General features: G+C 47.9%; 9 protein-coding genes across 9 annotated transcripts; 4 read left to right on the forward strand and 5 right to left on the reverse strand.

Annotated features, from left to right (window-relative positions):
* Nucleotides 1-269: 269 nt before the first annotated feature.
* Nucleotides 270-1622, reverse strand: PGRI_029500 (Aromatic prenyltransferase, DMATS type; the record flags this gene model as incomplete). The annotated part of the gene is made up of 3 exons (XM_040790663.1): nt 270-378; nt 441-631; nt 693-1622. 3 exons carry the CDS (start codon nt 1620-1622, stop codon nt 270-272), a joined length of 1230 nt encoding a protein of 409 aa, XP_040647616.1.
* A 782-nt stretch (nt 1623-2404) lies between these two features.
* Nucleotides 2405-3803, reverse strand: PGRI_029510 (Aromatic prenyltransferase, DMATS type; the record flags this gene model as incomplete). Its single annotated transcript, XM_040790664.1, has 2 exons — nt 2405-2555; nt 2617-3803. The coding sequence occupies 2 exons, from the start codon at nt 3801-3803 to the stop codon at nt 2405-2407; spliced, it is 1338 nt and encodes a 445-aa protein (XP_040647617.1).
* Nucleotides 3804-4310: 507 nt separating this feature from the next.
* PGRI_029520 (Glucose/ribitol dehydrogenase) lies at nt 4311-5114 on the reverse strand (the record flags this gene model as incomplete). Its single annotated transcript, XM_040790665.1, has 1 exon — nt 4311-5114. One exon carries the CDS (start codon nt 5112-5114, stop codon nt 4311-4313), a length of 804 nt encoding a protein of 267 aa, XP_040647618.1.
* An 862-nt stretch (nt 5115-5976) lies between these two features.
* Nucleotides 5977-6513, forward strand: PGRI_029530 (cupin domain-containing protein; the record flags this gene model as incomplete). The annotated part of the gene is made up of 1 exon (XM_040790666.1): nt 5977-6513. One exon carries the CDS (start codon nt 5977-5979, stop codon nt 6511-6513), a length of 537 nt encoding a protein of 178 aa, XP_040647619.1.
* Nucleotides 6514-6604: 91 nt separating this feature from the next.
* PGRI_029540 (phospholipase D regulator) lies at nt 6605-7827 on the reverse strand (the record flags this gene model as incomplete). The annotated part of the gene is made up of 3 exons (XM_040790667.1): nt 6605-6629; nt 6684-7551; nt 7611-7827. The coding sequence occupies 3 exons, from the start codon at nt 7825-7827 to the stop codon at nt 6605-6607; spliced, it is 1110 nt and encodes a 369-aa protein (XP_040647620.1).
* A 310-nt stretch (nt 7828-8137) lies between these two features.
* PGRI_029550 (mitochondrial K+-H+ exchange-related family protein) lies at nt 8138-9070 on the forward strand (the record flags this gene model as incomplete). The annotated part of the gene is made up of 3 exons (XM_040790668.1): nt 8138-8574; nt 8629-8684; nt 8739-9070. The coding sequence occupies 3 exons, from the start codon at nt 8138-8140 to the stop codon at nt 9068-9070; spliced, it is 825 nt and encodes a 274-aa protein (XP_040647621.1).
* A 277-nt stretch (nt 9071-9347) lies between these two features.
* On the forward strand, nt 9348-10676 carry end3 (cytoskeletal adaptor protein SagA; the record flags this gene model as incomplete). Its single annotated transcript, XM_040790669.1, has 3 exons — nt 9348-9587; nt 9651-9885; nt 9937-10676. 3 exons carry the CDS (start codon nt 9348-9350, stop codon nt 10674-10676), a joined length of 1215 nt encoding a protein of 404 aa, XP_040647622.1.
* A 1349-nt stretch (nt 10677-12025) lies between these two features.
* PGRI_029570 (pectate lyase) lies at nt 12026-12849 on the forward strand (the record flags this gene model as incomplete). Its single annotated transcript, XM_040790670.1, has 3 exons — nt 12026-12206; nt 12255-12391; nt 12445-12849. The coding sequence occupies 3 exons, from the start codon at nt 12026-12028 to the stop codon at nt 12847-12849; spliced, it is 723 nt and encodes a 240-aa protein (XP_040647623.1).
* A 652-nt stretch (nt 12850-13501) lies between these two features.
* On the reverse strand, nt 13502-16327 carry PGRI_029580 (putative SNF2 family helicase/ATPase PasG; the record flags this gene model as incomplete). The annotated part of the gene is made up of 4 exons (XM_040790671.1): nt 13502-14352; nt 14406-15153; nt 15207-16037; nt 16103-16327. The coding sequence occupies 4 exons, from the start codon at nt 16325-16327 to the stop codon at nt 13502-13504; spliced, it is 2655 nt and encodes an 884-aa protein (XP_040647624.1).
* Nucleotides 16328-16428: the final 101 nt, after the last annotated feature.

The raw sequence follows: 16428 nt of genomic DNA on the forward strand, positions 1-16428 counted from the left end.
TAGTATGAATAGTTTAGACACCAATACAGTTCGATTTCGGCTAATAGTTTCTCAATATCAATTTCCTTCTGAGACAGTTTATCCTAATCTTACATGTAGTGTAGTTTAGTTCTACATACTTACCCTACTAACAGTGCTGTACATAACCTATCTCATACGTATATGTATACTAAGGTGAGGAGAAAATTTTTTTTTTTGAATACTAAACGTAGATATAAGGAACCCAAATAGATGTCATTGAAGTGACATCTAGTATGATGCCGTAATGTCTAGAGGGAACTGTGGTAATAAACACTCAGATACATGCCTGTCTTCTCCGAATACGCCATTGAGACATATTGTATCAAGTTCGACGTCTCCCCAGATTCAAAGTTCGGGCTGTTTATTAAGGAGTTAGCAAGGATGGTCACTATGGTATTCGATGAGGAGGGTAACCGTACAAGTATCCTTTGACTGAATCGATGTAGCTTGCAGCCAAGTCATGCCATCCAAGGGAATCGTAGAACTTGACAATCGCCTGAGCATTTTCCATATCATTCATGCCGTGCATAATAAAATAATACTTGGGGTTGGGGAAGTCGGTACTTCCGGGCGCCAGTTCGTAGCTCCAGATTCCAACACCCATTTTGTCCTAGATTCACATAGTAAGTGATTGAAGCTAGGTGTCAGGAAGGAGAAATTTGATTACTGACCTGATCCGAAGTGAGAAGCTTCCAGAATTGTTGGATGAACTGCATCCCTCGCTGAGTGGTGGCATGGGATTCAAAGCGACCGCCCAGAGTCCATATGTCTCGTAGCTTGGACCATGTCACATCTTGAATTGTGTTATAAACTTTGAGTCGAGACTTGGAAGCGGTAGTACAATCAATGCCGATGAAGGAATACTGGTTGTACAGCCCTGCACCCTCCAGATATTCGTGGATAGTATCCAAAGCAGGGTACGAGACCTCATTGCCGAGAGACTGGACCGCGTCGTTCAACAATTGTCTGAAAGATTTGCCGGTCAAGTGCGACTTCAGGGACGGATACAAGTAGCACTTTACAGAGACTTCTCCGCCTTTGAGATCAAGCCCGAAGGACACTTGGTTCTTCATCCTAGTAAGATACAATTGATCGCGACCAACCTCGGCGGCTTCTTCCGGGGTGGCAGTGAGGGATCCTATCATATGATGGAGGAACTTGGTGTCGAAGCCCTTGAGATTGAGTTGGGACATTGTGTCGATTGCCCGTCTGACAGTGTCATGATTGATCGGGTCTGCTGCCGAACCGGACTGCTGGCTCACAGGCTCCCATCCGATCCGAGCTGTTGGAGCCCCATGTTGCTGGAAGTTGATGCTGAATTCCACTGGAATTCCAGAATATGTGATGAACGAGTCCCAGGTATGGGGGTGTGGGCCGAGTCGTGGAATCAGCACAGTCCTATACAGCGTCATGTAAAGATATTGATCTTGAACACTGTACTGGGCGGACTGCAGGACTTTTGCCAGTAATGGTCCCGTCTTATCCCACCAAGCCTGCTCAGTGGGGTTCTGAAAGGCAAAGCACTTCAAAGGTGGAGTCGAGTTATTGGAGACAGCATTGCCTCCAGCTTTCACTGATGGGATGGGAGGATTGACAGTCATTGTCGCTTTGTGTGTGGAACTCAGTTGTGCAGCGGATGGGAGTAGCCAGGAAAGGAATTTGGCACTACAACATAGATAGATGTGTGCATATGTATTCTGTACTCCCGATGGATATTTCACGAAAATGGTCAATGTGGGCTGAGTGAATTTACTTGAACCTTACGCCTGGTTAATGCATGTGCTTGAAGTTGTCGTGTCCTTTGCAGACATGTCATTCTTTCCAAGATGCAGCCATAAACCTGTAACCTGTAATATGCAAGGGCTAGATAGGCGGTATGTGCTGTTTAGATAGGGCATGTTTCTGGACTACTGCTGTATGCTGATGCATGAGGACGTAGATTTAATGGCTTCCAATGAGAGTGCTGAAAGAAGAATGTGATGAAGAGGGATGATGAGGCTAGCTGAAGGAGAAATCAGCGTCCACACCGATTAGTCTGATTAGTCTGTGAGGAAGGAACCTTGGAAGCAATGGCAACATGTAACTGCCATTTCGAAATTCTATGACACCCAAGGAGAGTTCTTATTCTCAAGATGTAAACAAATGTTTGAATTGGAAAGAGCAATCTCAATGAACTGGGAAGGTGCGAATGCTGAGAGTATAACCCCCCCCCCTTCATTTTCGACTTTTCTCTTCTTTTCTCCTCCTCGGCTAACATAAGTGCGGTCTACGACAGAAGTAACAAGTAGTATAATCCATGGTGATCAATATCTCTTATTTCATTTCAGATAGATATAGTATCCTAAAATTGAATCCCAGATCAGATTCATCCACTGCAAGAGACTCAACTGCTTCGTTCGGTCTCCTCCAGTTTCAACCATGGATACTCATCCGAGGAATGGTAGTAGACACTCAGGTAAACCCCCGTCTTTTCCGTATATGCGAAGGAAATCCATGATGTAAGACGAGCCGTCTTACTCAAATCTCTCTCGGGGCTGTAACAGTTAGCGGATTGATTGATATTAGGTGAGAGTGGAAAGGAGTGGGATATCATACAAATAGTGCTGAACTGTCGCCTCGTAGTTGTCACCATATTTGGAAAGCCCGATACGAGACAAGAACTCAGCCAGGCCACTGATAACATTCTGATCACTTTCTCCGTGGATGGGGAAGTAAAACTTCGTGAGTGGGGTGGCCTCGCCCTTCTTCATCTCGTAATTCCACACCATCGGGCTGCTGGTGGACTTGTCGCCGTCGTCAAAGCCACCATTAAAATCACGATGCCCCTCAGACAGCTTGGTCAGCTGCCACAGTTCTTTCAAGTACTCTAAGCCTCGTTGAACGACAGGAGACTTGGCTCGGCCGCCGAGAGTCCATATCTCCTCAACCTTGGACCACACGACACTGTTGTGTGAGCTATAGAGCTTGAGGCGCGATTGAGCAGGGTCAACGCAATCAAATGACCAGAAAGCAAATTGGCTGTAGCCATTGGTTTCTTCCAAGTAAGCGTGCACCATATCAAACGAGGGGATGGGCCCCATTTGCGCTGCGAGGGGCTGGATTGATTCAGCTATGAAATTGCCGAACCCCTTCTCGTTGACATTGCATTTGATGGCTGGGAATGTGTAGCCTTTGACGGAGATGGTCTTCTCCTTCAGATCGAACCCGAAAGCCGCTTGGGAGGTTAGTTCGCTCCCTTCGATCTTCTTTTCTTTCAGCAACCCTCTTTCGTGGGCATTGACGGTATGCACATCCAAGAAATACCGGAACAGCTCAGGGTCAAAACCGGGGATTTCCAACTTTTCCAGTTGGTTCAAGAGATCGAATGTTGGTTTTTGGTTGTAGGGGTCTTGTTCTGTGCCAGACGCTGCAGCGACGGGCTCAAATCCGATGCGGACCACCGGGTCGACGTTTCCATTTTGCTGGTAGTTAACGCTAAATTCCACGGGGAGCCCACTTCGAGTAATGGCGCTGTGGAAAACATATGGGTATGGACCCAGTTGTGGAATCAAAACTTGACCGTAAAACGTGAGAGCCTCCAAGCGTCGGGCAGGGTTATAACCAGCTGAGGCCAAGATTTTGTCCAACAGACGGCCAGTCTTCTCCCACCAGACTTTCTGATGACTATTTGTGAAGAGGTAGTATCGACTCAGCACGTCAAAGGTGGTGGACATGGGAGAAGTAGAGGCTCCCTTGGCCATCATGCCCAGGGGCACCTGATTCTGAGCCGTTTCAATCGTCATGGTGTCAGTACACGTGAAAGGATCGATATAGGGCTGAGTTGTTCCGACCTAGGTTTAAAGCGGTTTTCAAGGTAAATATAAGCACCGAACAAGACAAGGCCAAGACAAATGCCAAGTACGTGATGTATCGCACCCTTGAAGAGATACATGACATGTGCTTTCTTCCCACCGCTAGTCGTGACCGGATCGGCCGTCGTCGTATTGCAGCTTGACTGGCCATCAAAGGCAAGGGATGATAACAGCCACACTATGCATGGCACGCACATTACACTCGCAGAGCTGTGGATCAGAACTTACACGTCATTAGATTGTATTATTCACAGAAGATTACGTTGGGGGAGATAATCCCCAACGGGCAGCTAGGGCTTGCAATTTCCACACCCCAGATGTCCAATTTGGATCTGATATGATATAGTCGACACGGAACACCCTGATATTGTTGGCTTATTACTGAGCAAGCAGGAAGTAATGTATGCAATTGATAGGAATTGTCTTCTATTTGCTTCTTCAAACCAACATCAAGCCCCCATTGCTCTCCAACACGGTTCCGGTGACGAATTGGTCCTTCATAAGATACAGATACGCCTGTGCTACACTCTCTGGGGTGCCAGCACCACCCACCAAGGACTTTTCTTTCGCCATTTGAATAGCCATATCGTAGTGCGGACCTAGCATTTCCCGTACGACCTCCGTCATAACCGCCCCTGGAGAGACGACGTTCACGCGGAGAGGCTTCAAATCGACGGCCAATCCCTTCATCATCGTCTCCACTGCTCCAAGGTATCCAATAATGGCGGACCAACCAGGATCAGGCTTGTGCCCGTGGGCACCGCTCGTAAGAGTGAGAGAATTTTCCGAAGCTCGATCCATGAACTGGGGCAGGTATTTGGCGAATATCAGAGGCGCCGTATACCGAATGCGGCCCGATCGCTCGACACTGTGAACAGTGATTTCGGCCAGCGGCGGCGGAGGAGGCATCATATCTGCGGCGGTGATAATAACATGGTTTATCTTCGCCCCGTTGGCTGAGAATCGCAGCACTGATTGCACATTTTCCTCCATGTTTTCGGCGTCGGCAAGATCAATGGTAATTCCTCTTAGTCGCGTTTTGGAGCTTTGCGATGGATATGAGAGTTTGAGTCTGGATACGGCCTGCTCCAGTTTGACTGGGTTGGATCCGGTCACAATCACAATGGCATTGTGTTCCAGTGCGGCCTCTGCGACGGCGTAACCAATTCCTGAAGTCCCTCCCACGATGAGCACTATTTTGTCGCTTAAGCGGCCTACGTATTTTCCTGCCTGGCCGGTCATCCTTATTTTTTCTTGCAGGATATGGATGGATGATATTCCTGTGTCTTTATCCCCAGATCCAAAGTTTTGAAATATTAAGATACGGCTCCCGCATGTTGATATAGCAGACACGGTACTTTATACCATGTACGAGTAAAGACCTAGGCCCCAAGGAATGAGACTCATCTAAAAATGCATAGGATGAATCCAGGAGAATGCAAGGGTTAGGTTGCATGCATGTTTAGATGCACATCCATTTTGGCCATAGCCTCGGTTTATACAGATAAAATTTATGTACAGTGGGATTTCTTAGGGCTCTATGATGGAGGTAAGATATTCTAACATTCGATTGATATAGGTTCTTGTAGTAAATCAGTTATTCTTTTCGGGTATAAGGTGGAAGATGAATTACGTCTTACTAGAAGCGCAAGCAAAGTCCATTGTAGATACTAGATAGTATTGTTACAGCCTGCCCCTGGACTGGCGAGTTACACACTAGGCCAAAAGGACCACGATATCTGAGCATTATGCTCAGATATTCCAGGCTCCGATATATATAGTGCATGACGTGACAAAGGGAAGAGATATCAAGCAATGATGACTCCAGTGCCCGGTGGAATCTACATATTACATGGAGAACCAGAAGCAAAGACAAGTTCACGTTGTATCATTATCTGAAACGGAATGGTGAGCCCATGTCGCGCTAAACTCTGGTGTATAACTATGTACCTCCTATGTTAGTTACCCTAGTGTAGTTCATGTTGACCCGTAAATGACGTCACTTGTCTGAGGTAGATTACAGCTTGTAGATTTATCCAATTCAAAAACCTAACTCCTTTCTCAATGCCAACAGCCAGCAAAACAAAATAGCAGATCTCTCACAATGGCCATAACTCCACTTTCAAATACTCAAGTGACCACCCGCCAGATTCCCGAGTGGCACCATATACCGAACACTTCTATCCAGTCCAAGCCGCTCATGATATACCATGGAGCCTTCGATGCCACAGCCCCAGAGCTCGAGGAGCACCTAAAGGGGGTGGGCGAGGTTGTTCCTCAATGGGTATATAGCATGTATAGACAAACCCACTTCCATTCCACAACACCAGAGGTGCTCGGGGTCATTTCAGGGAGCGCGCGTCTTTGCTTCGGGGGTGAGGAGAATCCCGAGCGATTTGAGCCGACTGTCCAGCGCGGCGATTTGATCATCGTACCCGCGGGAGTGGGTCATCGACTCTTAGAAGACCTGCACAGGAACCAGGAAGAGTTCCAAATGGTTGGTGCATATCCACGCGGTAGACAGTGGGATATGTGTTATGGGAAACCGGAAGAGAAAGCAAAGGTGCAGAGAATCAAGGATGTGGCTTGGTTCCGTCAAGATCCGCTGTATGGCGCCGACGGCCCTGCTTTGCACGTCTAGATATAATTGCGCGTGCGCAAAATCAAATCCCGCTCAAATGGTATATTTAATCAACAATCAAAGATGCATGAAACACTACTACAGCCGGATATCACTGTGTAACTCTTTCGACAAGCCTAGTAGATCGTTAGAAAATGGAGCAGTACGCCAATTATAGAAAGGGGGCTTACCTGAGAACACTAATCGAAAATGTCATGAGCCAAGCCAAAAGCGCAACCAGCAACACGGAAGCAAGTGCTTTTTGTCGTACGCATATAGCATCATTCTGAGGATTGATCTGTTGGTTGACCTCCGCTTCGGTGCAGGATCCAGTCACCTCGGTGAGCGAAAAGAAGGCCAAACTCAGATTGGCGGAATCGAAGACGATAAAGAAGATATCCAAAAGGAGGAGACGCGCTTTAGCCGAGGCAGAGCGCAAACCCAAAGGCTTAGACGTGTATTCATCGAATGTGATGTATAAGAGGTAAACCAAGGCGACTGCATCAACTATGATTGCCATCAATGCAGATGGGCCTTGAGAACGATGCCCTTGATTGGCCATGTGCTGGATCGACCCACCCAGAGCAAGTGCAGAGAGTGAGAAGCACCAAACAGTCGTTCTAAGGATCATCGGTATCATCGGGCTTCGCAGAAGCGTCTTCTTGAAACGCTTGACCCAGATATCCCTTCGGTCCCCACTGTGTAGTGGATACTCCGGACTATCGCCCTCCAAATGCTTTCCTCGCCATGGTTGTAAGTAATCACCGTGATTCTCATTCAACCATTCTGGTGTCACTTGTTGTTGCTCTCTACCGGGCTCTCGGGGGTATTGGATGGTTCGTGAGAATGACATCCATCGCGATTCACGGTTGACAAATGGCGAGTCATCCTCGAACAGGCCATTAGTTGTCGCGTGAGTAGGTTGGGTCTTGGACGATGCGTAGGGCGAGTGATTGTGCTGAGCGACAAATGCGCCATTTGGTTGGGATGGTAGTAAGCGATCGGTTGCCTTAGCTTCATCTCCGTCCTCTTCGGGCTCATCGACCGAACGAATCCAGGCTACAAAGATCTGGAATTAGTGGATGATCGTTGGATCGAGCTTTAATTGGGACCCATACCAGGTAGGGATCGGAGTGCGGATTGTTGGGAGTACGCGATTTCTTCGTGTATCTGGCCGTCTGTACGTGAAAGTGTTGAATCGGAGGTTTTATTGCGAACAGCAGATTGGGTATCGACGCTAAGCTGGCCTGGTAGTGATGACTCCGGGATGGTCTGGATCTTCTCTGTCTTCTCATTGAAGACTGGCCCTGTAGCACTATCTTTGGAGCTGTCCATGATAAAATAAAATAAAAGGACTTGTTGGGAATCGCGGGAAACGTCACCCGCGAATCCCCAATTTCGCAAGCTGAGAGATAGGAGGCTATGCTCAGGGCAGGATGATCTCCCTACGAAAATGGCGGGAATGACGTCTCGATACTTTTGCTTACTCCATCCCTTTTCACCACACTAAAAAAAAGTAAAAAAAAACCCCTTCACACAACTATTTATTGTGAAGTCTACTACTATTTCTCTTTTCTATCTTGAGAATATTCGATATCTACCTCCTCGAATTATTGTCCGTTCTCAATCGTCTTAGGCATCCACCATGCGCCTGTTCCTAATTCCGATCTCGACAAAACGAGTCCTCGTATATGCTCGACCCCTTCGCAAGGATTTAGCGAAAGAGCTGTCAATCCTCGATCGCATCACAACAAAGGCGGCGGAAACATGGGCGAAGTGGGAGGAAGCCGACAAAGGATGGAAGATGCACCTTGTTCGTTGGGGAAATAGTGTCCAGCAACGGATACCATACGAAGAATGGGCCCTCAAGAGCATTCCTTCATTCAAAACCCAGCAGCGCATTAATGGAGATCATGGAAAGACCAAAATTGATGTGCTATTCCCTGGTAACGCGGTGCGGTTGGACCGAATTCAGGATGTGTTGCGCAAAATCGCCACCGAGAGACAAGAGCTTCATCGGAAGAAGATGATGTGGAGCTTGATTGCTGCACCAATTACAGCACCCCTTGGGTTGATACCAGTGTATGTGGTTCGCATGCGCCCTCTCCGGCGATATGATATACTAATGAGGAGCAGGGTTCCGAATATTCCCTTTTTCTATCTGGCATACCGGGGCTGGTCCCACTGGCGCGGTTAGTTTGATCTTGTACTCGGACACATTCCATGAAACTGACGAGTATATACAGCATTGAATGGCTCAAAACATCTAGAACTTCTCGTTGAAAAGAACATCCTCAACCCCATCTCATTACCGGAACTAGAACAGCTATATGCCAAACGCGCATCTGGAACTATCGAAGGCACTACGAACGATACACCATATTCCGAAATTGCCGACGGCATCGAACAAAGTGAGGACCGGGTGCTGTTGAAGATGACAGATGCCAAGAAGTTGGCTGTGATATTGGATGCACCGGAGCTTGCGCTGGAAGCCGAACGAGCTATTATTCAGGTCAGGGAGCAGCTTGAGGCACCAAAGAAAGCTAAACAACAGGAGAAAGATGAGAAGAAGGATTGATAACGAGGATTTAATTACTATGTACTAGGGAAAGGAGATATCGAGCTCTCCTACTCATCACGGATATCATGTACGATAATGAAAGAAGAACATCAGATTCATAGATATAACCATATAGACGATAATCATTAAATACACTTCAATATGAATACAAAGAAGAATAATTACATTGTGAGTCCAATGACCTCAGAGCCCCTGACGGAAGTAGGTAAATCCGAGTCTCTCCCCCATTGTTCCCACCTCATCCACCACCCCATTCATCGGAGCTCCATACATCATGTCTACGAAAAAGATTGAGCAATGGGAGATTGAGCGGTATTGGGAGATTTTTGCCTCATTATCAAATGGCCAAAAACACCTCAATAGCTCCCAAGCCGCCTCCGTGCTGAGGAACAGCCGCCTAAGTGATGCCCAGCTCGAGAAGGTCTGGGACATTGCCGATGTCGACGGAGACGGAGAGCTAGACTTTGAAGAGTTTTGTGTTGCGATGCGCCTAGTTTTCGACTTGGTCAACGGCGTAAGTGACCCCGCCCTCTCAAATCATCACTAAATCGCTCTAACACGGCGTCTTATCACACAGGAACTACAAGATGTCCCGCATGTCTTACCAGATTGGCTAGTCCCAGAGTCCAAGTCACATCTCGTCCATGCGACCCGCGCACTCAGCAGCGGACACGAACAGTTCGAGCGGATAGAAGACGAAGATGACTCGCTCGGTCTGAAGGACGGCTTTGATTGGTATATGAAGCCCGACGACAAGAACAAGTACACTGAGATCTACGACGCCAACCGGAACGCCCGCGGCCAAATAGAATGTGAGTAACTAGCGCATCATTCCCAGAAAAATACCCCGCTGACCACCCCAGTCCAACAATTACAACCACTCTACGAATCGCTCGATGTCCCCGACACCGATATCCGCTCCGCCTGGAACTTGGTTAACCCTTCTGCATCACCCGCAATCAACAAAGATGCAACACTCGCCTTCCTGCACATCCTGAACTTCCGCCACGAGGGTTTCCGCATCCCACGCACCATCCCCGCATCGCTGCGCGCCTCATTTGAGACCAACCAGATCGACTACCAAGTCGACAAGGCGCGACCTGCACAGCGCTACGGCGTAGACGGCGACATGGAAACACGGACAGGTCGCAAGGCCAAGTTCGGCGATACCTACCTTGGTCGTCTTGGTGTTGGTGGCAAGGGCTCGTATCAGCCTAAGGGAACGGATTTCAGCGACACGATCCAGGACGAGGAGTGGGAGAAGGTGCGGCTTCGCCGTGAACTGGCAGAGTTGGAGAAGAAACTAGAATCAGCCAATAAAGCATCGGCTTCTAGGCGGGATGGCCCGCGTCATGATGGCCGGCCCAACTGGGTTCTAATTAAGAAGGAGGCGCTTTCCCTCTTGGAGTATAAGGAGCGAGAGTTGCGGGAGCTGCGTGAGGGTACTGGCCGTGCTAAGGATGGTCAGGAATTGGAGCGACTCCGGGAGGATGTCAAGGCTGTTGGGGAACAAGTGGACGGGTTGAAGAGCCATATGGCCCAACGGCATGATGTCCTGTCGGATCTCCGCAGGCAAATTGAGGATGAGAAAGCTCGGCGGTGATTAGTGTGTGCATATAGACCAACGGACTCGTTGGCCTAATACTCTTGTTCTTTTGCTTTCTACGGCCCCTTTAGCTGCACATATGCCCTGTTGATTCTTGCGAACTATCTTGTACAGCCATTTCATGTTAGGGAGCTTCAGGCGTCAAATGGATATTCTTTGCGTTTTCATTTCTAGGGGATATTGAAATAATTTAGCACATGTTGGGGGATCTATCTACCTAACTTGTAGCATTACAGAAACAAGTTATATATATATATATATATCACCCTCTGGTAGTTCACCTTGGATGTTAACACCAATCTGGCCTACTATGTATACTCCGTATTCGTATATATATTTTACTACTTAAATAGGTAAATCATTTGAGTTGTATTTAATCAATCTACCTTTCTATGCGCCAATGGAATGATAGAGCCGATTCACGGTGTTTGAATATATAATGGAGCTGCCGGTCTCAGTTCAAACTTTGTACCTGGCCCCCTATACTTCCAGACCCATTTATGATATGATGCCTCTCGGTCCTTATTGACCCGGATCATCCGCAACGGTAGTAAAAGTCATGTACCTTTTGTATTGGTGTGCAATACAAAAGATACCCATTGTTTAGAGTTTGTGCCAGGGGAACCTTAGAAAGCTGATGAAACGAAAGGGGTACAAAATAGATAACTCCCCGATTATTTCTAGCCGGCATGTTATCTCCATAGATTCTCCATAGTTTCTCCATAGCTTCTAGCCCCCAATCCATTCAGTTTCTCATAGATTAACCACCTATAATATCAAAGCTTACCAAAAAAAGGGTTCAGAAGACTACAGAATAAGACAAAGTCAGAATCTTGAATTAAGAAATGCGGGGACGATTTGAGGAATGATGACGATCAGGTCTTAACTACAATATTAATTTATCAGGTACTTTTGGTTGGTGGATCTTTGTAAATGCGTCGACAGTTTCAAGCTTATAGCCATAGCCACAATACGAGTGCATAAAAATCTTGGCCTTTGGCATATTGACTAAGAGTATACCTTTGTATTGGCTAAATATACGCCAAGCCGGAGAATCATCTGTTAGAAAATGTCTTATATTTCGAGGAAAACGTGTAGATAGAATTCACTCCAAGCCAAATTGGGACTAAATCCCAGTCTAACTAGTGGGGATTCGTGGGGTAATGCAATTGAATTCATCCAGTTAGACACCGTTCAATTTATTCACGGACATTGTGGACCCCGGAGCTGTATAGGTCAGTGAAACAGTACGGAGTAGCTCCTCTCTTGTTAGGATATCCAAAGGTATAAAAGACCTCTCGGTAGCCCTCGATTTGATCAACCATCAGCAAAGACATCCGAGCAAAATGCACTCCAGCGCTATCATCCTCGGCCTCATTGGCCTTGCCAGTGCCCAGACTCTCAACATCCCCTCTCGCGTGGGTAACATTGTCTCTTTGCCCTCTCCCAGTGTGATCACTGGCAGCGTCGATCTGGGAAACCGGGAGTTCGATCGTGGCCGTGCCTGCGACAATGATGATGATACTGGTATGTCCGCCTAAAAACGAGTCCAAATGAATCAAGCTAATTGAATAGGCGATGACAACGCCGTGTTCATCTTGCAGGATGGAGCATCCCTGAGCAACGTGATCATCGGAAAGAACCAGCTTGAAGGTATCCACTGCAAGGGATCCTGCACCCTGACCAACGTCTGGTTCCGCGATGTCTGCGAGGTGAGTTTCACCCATATCTATCCAATCAGCTAATACTAACGAGCCCTCGATAGGACGCTATCTCCATCCTTGGAACCGGAGATGCACTCATCAAGGGTGGTGGTGCTCAAGAGGCCAAGGACAAGGTCGTGCAGCACAACGGCCGCGGAACCGTCACCATTGATGGATTCACCGTTGTCAACGCAGGCAAGCTCTACCGCTCATGCGGCAACTGCAGCAAGAACGAGAGCAAGAGCCCACGTAAGGTTGTTGTCAAGAACGTCAAGGCCAAGAACGTGTCTACCTTGGTTGGAATCAACTCCAACTACGGCGATACTTCAAGCGTGACCAGCAGCTGTGGATCCGTCAAGCACGTGTGCCAGGAGTTTGAGGGAGTGGACAAGTCCGAGGGAAGAGAGAGCCCCAAGCTGGACTCCACCGCTTCTTGCAAGGGACAGTCTTCTCTTTCTTCTTGCTAAATTCGAATCGATCTTTTCGAGGGAAGAAGATATGAAAGAGGCTTGTATGCTGATTACTGCCTATTGAGGAGGAAAGAAGGATCATGAGGGCAACTACATAGTCAAGGCTTAGGCCATCTCCCTCACAGAACACCGAATTCCCTCAGACCATCAATGTTACGGAGTAAACTCTCGTAAATAGCAATGTTGTATGCCAAGCCTCAAACTCGGCATTTGAACCTATTCTGTTATAGCTCATAGAACAAACTTCGACAGCCGAATCCGACATAGTGTGCTTCGAGGTCCTAAGTATAGCGTTGTAAGATCTGCCTAGGACCTCCCGAGGTCCCGAGACCCGGGTCTTGTAGGTCGATTAGCTAATGTTAGGGTCAGCCCTGGAGGTGGGCATTAAATGGATGTTTGCGTTTTATTTCTGATTCTTGCAAGGAACACCGAAATAATCTAACATATGATACAATAAAGAGCGTGTACCGTGGTCATCTAACTGACCTGTAGCAATTGATACACGAGAAAGTCATCCATCCCACCATGTAAGCGAACGCCAATCAAACCAGCCAGCCCACCATAGCTATTGTTACAGTCCAGTACCCACTGGACATCATCCAGCGTGTAGCTTGGATGGAAAAGAGACACCATACAGTCATTGAACACCTCAAGAGAGAATGCTCTCACCAGGATCGCGCTTCGTTTCAACCGCAACAAATGCATCCCCCTTCTGGTCGAGTCCCTTCTCCGCACGGAGATAAGCCTCTTCCGAGCGATCAGTCAAGATCTCAAGATCTTCATTCGACAAGATCGACCCAGGGTCAACGCCAACCTCAAACCGTTCGAACTCGTTCTCGCCAAGCGCCTTGCGCAGTTCCTCGATATCATGGGAATTCGCACTGGAATCAAGCAAGGAGCGGAATTTGCCTTTCTGAATCACCAGACGTTCGAGGCGGCGCTTGGAATCCGCTTTCTCGAGGAGTGTCTGCTCAACGGTACCCTTCGTAGCCAATCTGTAGATAATCACTGGCTTGGTCTGGCCAATGCGGTGAGCTCGGTCCTGGGCTTGCAGATCTTGCTGCGGATTCCAGTCCGAGTCAAAGATAATCACAGTATCCGCGGCGGTGAGATTGATTCCCTGACCACCAGCTCGGGTGCTGAGGAGGAAAATCTTGTGACTCTTCTTGGTATTAAAATCTTTGATCTGAGCCCGGCGATCGGACTGTGCAATAGCACCGTCGATTCGACAACACTCCCAGGAGCGAAGTGTTGTTGCCCACTCTTCGATGATATCAAGCTGTGTCTTGAACTGAGAGAAAATGAGAATCTTATGGCCTTTCTCAAGCAAACACGAGACCAAACGGTCCAACAAAAGCATCTTTCCAGAAGCAGAGACGAGTGTTTCGTCTACAGAAGAGGATTCGTCCATCCATGGCCAATAGAAGTTGTGCGGAGAGTTACAGGCGAGGCGAGCTTGCAGAACCGGGTTTTGCATCTTCTTTTGCCCAATCTCTTTCTCTGCAAGCAATATTAGTAAAGGGACTGGGAAATGTGATATGAAGGTAACGTACTAGCAAGTTTCAAATTCTGAGCCTTCTGCATCTCTTCCAGTTCATTATCGCTGGGCTCGCTCTCCTGTTCCTCTTCTTCAATTCCCAGCTCGAGTTTGCGGAGGTGCTCATCAAACTCTTCATCGCTTAGATCATTGTAACCCTGACGAGTGCTGCGTCGGCGTCGGCGGCTAGAATTCTTTCCATTACTCGCTGGCGTGGACGCCCCACTGGATCTTGCGCTTTTGACAGGCGATGCATCGCCACTGCCATTCCGTTTGCGCTTCATACTTTGCGAGCGTATAGAGCTGCCGTTCTTAGCTTCCAGACGCTCCAGAGCCTTTCCCTCGAGGTACTGACGTCCTGTACCATTGATGATCTCTCGATAGAGATCTTTCTGTTCAGAGGTCAAAGGAGCATAGAGAATGTACTCCCGCTTCTTGGGAAGGGTGGTCTCCACATCTGTCTTGAGACGCCGCAGAAGGAAGGGCTTGAGAATGGCGTGCATGCTGGTGACAAGGTTACGCTTGCGTTTCTCAACCAGCTCTGCCTGGCCCCTATTGTCTAGCACGGAGGAAAAATCAAACCAGCTTTCAAACGAGTTGAGATCGTTGAAAACTTCAGGAAGCAGGAAATGTAGAAGTGACCACAACTCTGAGATGTTGTTCTGGAGAGGTGTTCCAGTGATCAACAGACGATTGGCCGAGTTATAGGTCAAAAGCTCTTTGATGAGCTTGCAATTCATATTTTTCAGCCGATGGCCCTCATCCTGTAGATCGATTAGCGCCTTAGAAATGAAAAATAGACCGAAGGCAAACGTACAACGACGATATAACGCCATTGATATTGAGCCAAGAACTTCCGATCGTTCATGCAAATCTCGTAAGAAGTGCATACCACCGGGAAGTCCATGTCTCCCTGGTTTTTCATTTTCATAAATTTGTTGCGCATGGCAGCGCGCTCATCTTTCGAGCCGTGGTACAAAACCGTTTTAATCCCCGGTGTCCATCGGGCGAACTCGTCCACCCAATTGCTCACGGTACTCAGCGGTGCTGAGATCAAGAATGGCCCTGAAACGTTCATCTCCTTCAAGAAAGCAATCATTGAGATTGCTTGAACTGTCTTACCGAGGCCCATCTCATCGGCAAGAATACCACAAAGCCCATTCATCCATAAAGTCTTGAGCCATTCGAGTCCCTCCAGCTGGTATGTTCTCATTTTGCCACCTGTCACGAGTTTTGGCTGCTGTGTCGCGACCAATTCCTGCTCACCAAGAGCCGTGGGATTCGCTTCGTAGTCATCTGCAGCTTTTTCAAGAGCCTGTTGTACCGAGGGATTATCTTTGGTCACTTCCACGTCGGCCTTTTTAAAATAACTAGAAATTGAGTTGCTATTGGCGGCCGCTGCTCGCTTAGGTCGACCCCGGGTGGGTGCTGGTGCCTTTTCGTTGGCTTCTTGTCCACCGGCTGATTTATTTTCTTTCTCCTCCGTCGCATCTTGGTTTTGTCGAGTTCGAGTAGTTCGGCGAGTAGCTTCAGGAGGAGACTTGGTCTTCTTTTGACTCAGGACAGCTTGTTCGCGCTGCTTGATCGCCGCCAAACGTGCGTCCTCTTGCTGCTTTTTCATTTTATCTGACATAATAGCCACGAAGACCTGCACGTACGAGATGATATCAGACTACTGTAATGAGATAAGACGGGGATGGACTTGACACTTACGGAGCTCGTTTTCAACAAGTGCATCAAGGCCTTGGCCTTACTGTCCATCCCCTCGACATCTTCAGAATCAGTCAATTCTGCTTTCGAGTTGTCCTCTTTATTATCCGAAGACTTTGAGTCTTCAACCTCAGTCGGGTCTGTGAGTGGCGACGAAGGAATGACCGACTCGGGCGCCATAGTCCCTGCATGGGAATCCGTGGGAGTCGCTGTATCCTCAGCAGACATTTTTCTTGATAGGATTGAATAATAAGGAAAAGAGAGTGAATGGTCCAAAGCGAGCACTAGATGGATGGAGATAGTACGTCATTCACAGGGGTGAAGAAGTT

The sequence above is a fragment of the Penicillium griseofulvum genome (assembly GCF_001561935.1).
Source record: "Penicillium griseofulvum strain PG3 chromosome Unknown contig_80, whole genome shotgun sequence".
Taxonomy (NCBI): domain Eukaryota; kingdom Fungi; phylum Ascomycota; class Eurotiomycetes; order Eurotiales; family Aspergillaceae; genus Penicillium; species Penicillium griseofulvum.